This window comes from Zingiber officinale, chromosome 2B (genome assembly GCF_018446385.1).
Source record: "Zingiber officinale cultivar Zhangliang chromosome 2B, Zo_v1.1, whole genome shotgun sequence".
Taxonomy (NCBI): Eukaryota; Viridiplantae; Streptophyta; class Magnoliopsida; order Zingiberales; family Zingiberaceae; genus Zingiber; species Zingiber officinale.
The window spans coordinates 94,164,820-94,172,372 of NC_055989.1; the positions used below are offsets into that span (position 1 = coordinate 94,164,820).

General features: G+C 36.9%; 1 protein-coding gene across 1 annotated transcript; it reads left to right on the forward strand.

Moving 5' to 3' along the window:
• Positions 1 to 5,721: 5,721 nt before the first annotated feature.
• LOC122048461 (ethylene-responsive transcription factor ERF112-like) lies at positions 5,722 to 7,125 on the forward strand. The gene is made up of 2 exons (XM_042610025.1): positions 5,722 to 6,089; positions 6,444 to 7,125. The coding sequence occupies exon 2, from the start codon at positions 6,496 to 6,498 to the stop codon at positions 7,123 to 7,125; it is 630 nt and encodes a 209-aa protein (XP_042465959.1). The 5' UTR covers positions 5,722 to 6,089; positions 6,444 to 6,495.
• The last annotated feature ends 428 nt before the right edge of the window (positions 7,126 to 7,553 follow it).

A 7,553-nucleotide genomic window follows, 5' to 3' on the forward strand; every position in this document is an offset into this window, starting at 1 on the left:
CCGAACCACTCTTTTTCACCTTCTTCTTTTCTGCAAAAAAGAATTAGTCCATACAATCAAAATATGTTTATCCTACAAAACAAAGTTAGCACAATAAGGTAGTATTATTAATTGGATCGTATCTCCCCAAGATCTGGATCTAGTCAAGGTTTCAGCTTAGATTTTCCAAATGAACTTAAGCTGGACTGACACTTACTGTTCCCTTAACCAGGAACACATCCTCACTAGATCTCTCCTCCAGTTGCTTACCTTTTACTTACCAAGTGCATTCATTTGACTTGCCTTTACCCCACTAAGTATTCCTGCTAGTTGTTAGGTCAGGACTTCAGCTGGTTGTGAGGTCCTGCAGACCCAACCGGACTTTTCACCAGATATCGCGTCACTCCTTAACCTATCTAGACTTTGCACCAGATATCAAATCCCGCAGACCTAATTGGATTTCAGCCTAGTGTCAGGTCTTCTAGACCCGTCAACTCCTGCACACTTAATAAAGCAATTAGACCATAAACAATCTAACTTTAATCCACTTGTCATTCATCAAAATCTGAGTTAGATCATTAGTATAAATTGCACCAATAATCTTTCTCTTTTTGATGCAATAACAACCTGAGTTAAAGTTAGAAAAAAATAATATTGAAAGACAATATGTAAAATGTAAATAAATGATCTAAGTTAGTTTTGAATGTGATTTACTTGATCAAGTTTGTTTGTTCTTTTTCTATATTAACCCTTATCCTCCCCTTTGATATTCATAAAAAAAAAAATCTAAGGTAAAAGAAAGACAGACATAATATGGGAAAAGTAATGCTAAACATTAATACAGAAATATAACTGAAAGTAAACACTTTATATGTATCGGACTTAGGGAGAGGTTTAAACAAAAATTAAGTTTAGCAAAAAAAAAATTACAAATAAATTTTAAGAGCATTTTCTAAGTAAAGCTTTGTCAAAATTATGTTCCAAGTAAGATTTTGTCAAAGGATTTTCCAAGTGAATTTCTTCAAAATTTTCTAAGTAATCTTTTTCAAAAATTTCTATGTAAAATTTTCCAAGGATAAGGATATTCAAAAGTAATTGTAAGAGAGAAAAATTCTAAATAAATATTTACAAAGGAATGAGATTCTTAGTAAATATTTTCTAACAATTTTCTAAGTAAAGATTTTCATTGTAAGTTTAAAGACAAATTTTCTAAGAAAGATTTTCAAAGTAATTTTAAAGAAAAGTGAAAAAATGCTTTCAAAATTTTTTTGATAAATGTTTCAAAAAAATTTAGTAAATGTTTTCAAAAAATTTCAAGTAAGAAATATTTTCAAAATAATTTTAAGAGTAAGGATTCAAAATAATTTCCCAAGCTTTAAAAATGGTCGGATTTTTTAAAAACTTTCAAAATTATGTATTTTTCAAAGCAAATAATTTTTCAAAATATTTTCTAGGAAAAGTTTTTTCAAGAAAAATTTCTCAAGTAAACATTTTTAAATTTTTGACTAATGATTTGAAATTATATCCTTCCCTGAATCTGATATCTTTATTTAAAAATAATCATTCAACTACCAATATCCTTAGTACATGTCTAACCGTTAGTTAATAACTATCTACTAGAAGATAACAGTATTCACTTGGTTAGTCAAATTAAGTAATAATATGTCTAATTAGATATTTACTGAAAAAGGATTACTTAACTTGATCAATGTCTTCTTATATTTTTCGCCCAAACTTATGTTAATGCACTGATATAACCATCTAAAGTCCAGGAAAAAGGCCTACGCATCTCACGTCATTTTAAGTTTCTGAATACACAATCAAGGTAGACTTAATATATTTGTGAGATGCTCATTCCCTAGATCTATAGGATCATGCTTTCTATGAGTTTAATCTAGACAAATGCCAAAATAATTTTACAACACTAGAAAAATGAAATTTTTTTAAAAAACATAAGTAAATAATTTTCCTAGAATTTGCAAATCACTTGAAAATTTATTTGATAACAAGAGTTCTAGTCTATTGTGCACCTTCTCAGTTCTATTAATTTAAAGTTAAGTTCAAAGTAAGTTTATTTAACAGGTTTATGTTTGCATTGATAATATTTAATTGAGATTTGAGTTAATTGATTGGTAATTTGAATGATTTAAATTAGGTTAGTTTAAAGTTTTAATTTAGTTGAATTAAGGTATTTAATTTGAGTTTTCACTTAAGGTTATAAATTACCAATTACCTTTTATAAGTCCTTTGTGAAGTTGTTCTTTCTTCTAGTGAACATTTTTCTAACCATGTTCACTAGTTGTTCTTTTTCGTCGGCTTCTGAGTTAGATTCATCTTCTGACTCGGGCTTGACTCGAGCTCTACGTATTATTTCTTTTGATGGATCTGTAAGAAAAGCCACACTTTTCTCGACCTGCTTTGAGTTATCCTATTCGTGGAGTTTATGTTCACAAAATAGCTTATCTAATTTTAATTTATTTAAGTTCCTCAAAAATTTATAGGCATCTACTATAGGTGCCCACAGTGCATTTCGAGGAAAAGAGTTCAAGGCATACCTGATTACATCCATGTTTTCTAGTTGGTAACCGATTAGGTGGAACTCGTTTAGAATATCATTGATTCTTGCATGTAGCTGAGTAACTATTTCTCCATTCTATATTTTAATATTAAATAAATTATTCAAAAGTAATTATCTCTTGGTTACCTTTGAATTGGTCATACCCTCATGTAATTCGACTAACTTATCCCATAGCTCCTTCGCATTCTTGTGTGGGTCGACACGGTTCAATTCTTCCTTTGTAAGTTTATACTGGATTGTGTTCATTGCCTTTGAGTTGATCTGGACCTTTTTCTCATCTTTCGGATCCCATTTTTCCTTTAGTTGATTCATCTATCGGCACCCTGTATCCTCGTTGGATGGTGAACCATTGATCGATGTGTTTTTATGTATACTTTCATCCATTTCTTCTAATATGGGAAGTCGTCCCCGTTGAAGAGGGGGAACGAACGGTGTTGTATCTCTCATTTTTTGTTATTAATTTCTGAAAGAAAATTTTAAAATTATTGCTAAGACTTGGTCTTGGATAAGTAGTGTGGGAAAAAGAAAGACTTGATTGGTTTTGCACTAATTCAAGATATTGCAGAAAGAGGCGGGAAGACTTGTCTAAAAAGGTAATTGCACCAATTTAGACTATATCTAAAATCTCAAAACTGAAAAGAAAGATTAATAGAAAGTTTGAAAGTCACCCCTTCTTGATTGGTGGTTGCACCAATTCAGAGCCAACTTGGCTCCTATACCACTTGTTGTATCGTAAAGATGCTAGGGGGTGAATAGTGATCATCACCTTTTCGAATGCCGAGAATATTCAGTGGATAAAAAGTTAAGGAGAAGGAAGCAAGAAAGAAAAAGACAGACACACGCTAACACAAGTAATTTTTTACTTGGTTCGGAGCCTTCGACGACTCCTACTATAAGGTATGCACTCGTTGAGTGCTTTCGTTAGATAATTCACAAATAGTTCGAATAATACAGTAATGAAGTACAAGTGAACTAAAAAAGGCTACTGACAACAAAGAAAGTAAGGAGAACTTGATCGCTTATTGTCAAAGGAGTGTTACAACTTCATAGAAGCTTTTTTAGAGCAGCACGCAGGAATAAATGTCGTAGCACTTGATGTTTTGAAGTTGCTGGTCGAAGGTTGCTTTTATAGCCCCATCCAGGCACTTGGATCCCTTCCCGGGCACCTTGAATGTGCTTACGTGACAAGCTTTCGTTGAAACTTCATCCTCGAAGTTTATCCACCTCCGGGCTCCCAGACCCCCTCTGGGGGCCTAGACCGTTGATGTAGGTTCGGCTAGTCGACGCGCTTCAACTCAGCTTTTGGATAAATTTTATGGTTCGGGTGCCTGGACTAACTTTGGACGCTCAGACCACCCAGGTGCCTGGCTAGGCACCCATTCGAGCAAAACTGGTTCGGGCGCCCGAACCACTCTTTTTCACCCTCTTTTTTCCTTAAAAAAAAAAAGTTAGTCCAGACATCCAAAATATATTTATCCTACAAAATAAAGTTAACGCAATATAGTAGCAGTATTAATTAGATCATGTTTCCTCGAGACCAGGATCTAGTCAAGGTCTCAGCTTAGGTTTCTCAAATGGACCTAAGCTAGACCGACTTCTATCGTTCTCTCAACCAGGAATGCGTTCTCACCAGATCTCTCTTCCAATTACTTACCTTTTACTTACCAACTGCAGTCGCTTGACTTACCTTTGACCTATCAGGTCTTTCCGACAGTTGTCAGGTCCCTCGGACCCAACCAAACTTCCTGCCTGATATTGGGTTACTCCTTGACCTATCTAAACTTCGCACCCACTATTGGGTTGTGCAAATCTAGTTGGATTTTAACTTAGTGTCAAATCCTTTAGATCTATCAACTTCTGTATATTTGGTAAAGTAATTAGATCAAAAATATATTAATTTTAATATACTTATAATTTATTAAAAATCTGAATTAAATTATTAGTATAAATTGCCAACAGGTAAGCCATTTTCTTGCTAGGTTAGGAAATGAAATGCTCTTTCTTCTTCAATTTTTACCCTTTTTAATGCAAACTCATCCTTTTGAGAATGGTGCCCTGCCCAAATACAATGAGAAGGCCAAGTCATTTGGCCAACTCGGCGACGAACAAACGATGCAGCAAGCAGTCTAGGGAGCCAATCCAAGTGAGTTGGATGGGCCAGGTCGACTGATCAAGTTGGATATAGGGTTGGTTGATTGGGCTATATGTGATTTGATCGAGTCAATCGCTCAAGTTGGGTAGCAAAGTAATTTGGTCAAATCAGGGGACATTGGGTCGGTTAGATTGGGTTAAGTTAGGGGCAACTCCTCTAGTTGGGTCATTGATTTGGCCAAGCTAGTCATACCTATTAGGTTAGTCAATTCAAACGGTTTATTTGAGTTGGTTGATCATATCAATTTGATTAGGTCGTTAAGTTGATGAAGTTGGTAGGTTAAACGGTCTCGTCACTCGTTTCAGCCATTCAATTTGAGCAATCTAATTTGTTCGGATGACCAAGTTTGCTCGGGCTAGCCAATCAATCCAAATGACCCGATTAATTTGAATGTGCTAAACATATTAGTCAAATCAATTCGGCAGGCATTTTCCTATAATTTAAATTGAGATTAGAAGGCACTTATTGAAGCGCCTAACTCGAAGTTGAAAAGTGAAATACTGAAATCGGCCAAACTAGTTCATCACTTTCAAGTCTCAACACGAGAGTTTTGTTTTGTGTGAAAAAAATACTTGGCCGAACTCTAATTAAAAAACAATGAAAGTGATTTAGAAAATATTTTTGAAAACGATATCATGTAGACATATTAATATATTATACACCTCTAAAGGAATAATTTAATTAAATTATTAATTTATAGATAAAAAATTAGACTTTTACATCATTAATTATTTTTTCTTATATATGTTTGTTTACGTTGCCTTTTGTTCTTTTGGTCAAAACTTTTTACAAGGTTCACTCAAATGTTAGTTGGGCAGTAATGGAGTGATTAAAGCAAATTAGTCAAATGAGTATCGATCTAAGTGTACGGTTAATTAAAGATTAAAATATGATGCATCATTTAGGTACTAAGTTGGGTATGACGTCTCCTAAATTGCATATTAATAATTGTTAAACTAGGCAAACAAAATAATTAATTAACTGATTAATATCATTAATAGCAAGGACCTTGCTAAGTTGGAAAGGAGACGCCATTTGACTGGATTAAAGATAGAAGACGATCCAACAAACAAGAAGCTTCTGCACGGCTTCACTTCACGCAGGCGAAGCTGCAGGACGACTCACGGCCGAGCTCAAGACAAACCGGTCCGACTCAAGTATGGGCTCGAGTCGGGCCAGCAGACTAAAAGGGCAGGCGACCATAATCCAGAGAGACGGGAAGTGCACGGAGTGCCGATGAAGATTCTCCCCCTCTCCTAGGACACTACAAAAAGGGACTCGCTCACACAACGGCTGGGAGGCGTTGCCGACGTTGACTCACGACATCCGCTGAAGCTCTTCTAGTAACTTACGCAAATAAACGTCATCAAAATTATTCAGGTAGATCCTCTGTTCAACTTTAGATTTGTTTTTTTTTTTTGCAATTAATTAAATTGTTTGATTCTTATTCGCGTTCTTTGTCTTCTTGTTCAGTGTGACACCAAGATTATTGTTTGGGGGAGTAATTGCTGATGACCTAATACAAACTGATTGGGGGGAAAAAATCAAGATACAAACAAATTATGCTATTGAATCTGTGAGAAGACGATCAATATGATTTCATCAAAACAAACTTAGGATTATTTCAACTTTGTCTTTAATTTATTCATCTAAAATTTTGTAATATATAAATAAATAATTATATATATATATACTTCAATCTACATGGTGATTGCTACTTGTATCTGACGATAGATTCTGGTTCTGACCACCGCCGATAGTGATATCATCGCTTACTCCGGCTGCCATGGAAGGTACCTCCTCCGCTCCCTCCGCGCCCGCTGTAGAAGAAGGCGAACGGGCCGCGCCGCAGTTGAAGTACCGGGGCGTGAGGCGGCGGCCGTGGGGCAAATGGGTGGCGGAGATCCGCGACCCGCACAAGGCCGCCCGCGTGTGGCTCGGCACCTTCGCGACGGCGGAGGACGCGGCGCGCGCATACGACAGGGCCGCGCTCCGCTTCCGCGGCAGCAGGGCCAAACTCAACTTCCCCGGGGACGTCCGCCTCAGTCCGCCTTCTTCCTCCTCCGCTTCCGCTGCCGCTGCTCCTGATCCCCCGATGCCGGGTGCGGCCGCAGTGAGCGACTACTTGGCCTACTCGCGGCTGCTGCTGGGCGCGCCGGAGTGCCTACTAGATCAGTTTGGCGCCTACGACGCCCGCGCATCTCCGGCGATCCAGGCCGGCTGCAGTTCCATGCCTTTGCGCTCGTTTCCGGTCTCCTCTGTTTCGTCTTCCACTCGTACTCCTTTCGACGCTCCGAGCGAAACAGCTGAGCTGCAGATAATAAACTGGGGAAGAGGAGGAGGAGGAGGAGGGGCAGAGGAGTCGGCGGAGAGTTGGACGGACTCAATCGAGTTTCCTCCGCACTTGCTAAATTGAATATTCGATCAATCATTTAGCAAACAACTCTGCACTTGCTAATCTCTTCCTAGTGATAACATTCAGGTATTGTTCAGTTCGTCATGTTCCATCAATGCTGGTAAACATGGTTGAATCATTGTATCTTGCAAAATAAAGGACTTGCCAAACCTCTAAGCACAGTTAGATAGGGGACTAATCTGTTTTCAAGAAACTGTGTTTAACTAACACATGCCTCTAAGCACAGTTAGATAGGGGACTAATATAAAATGGAGCATTAAAAAATGGCTACAAATTAAAGAAATCCTTAGATTTTAATAAATACTAAAGAGACCTTCCGTGTTAAAAATTATGACACTTCTCACTTTCTAAAATCTCTCAGTGTTCTTTAGTAATCACATATAATAGAAAGTCTCAATTTAAATTCATTTTTTATTCATATGTATTAT

Coding starts and splice junctions, on each gene's coding strand:
- LOC122048461 (XM_042610025.1), top strand. CDS start 6,496: ATGGAAGGTACCTCCTCCGCTCCCTCCGCGCCCGCTGTAGAAGAAGGC.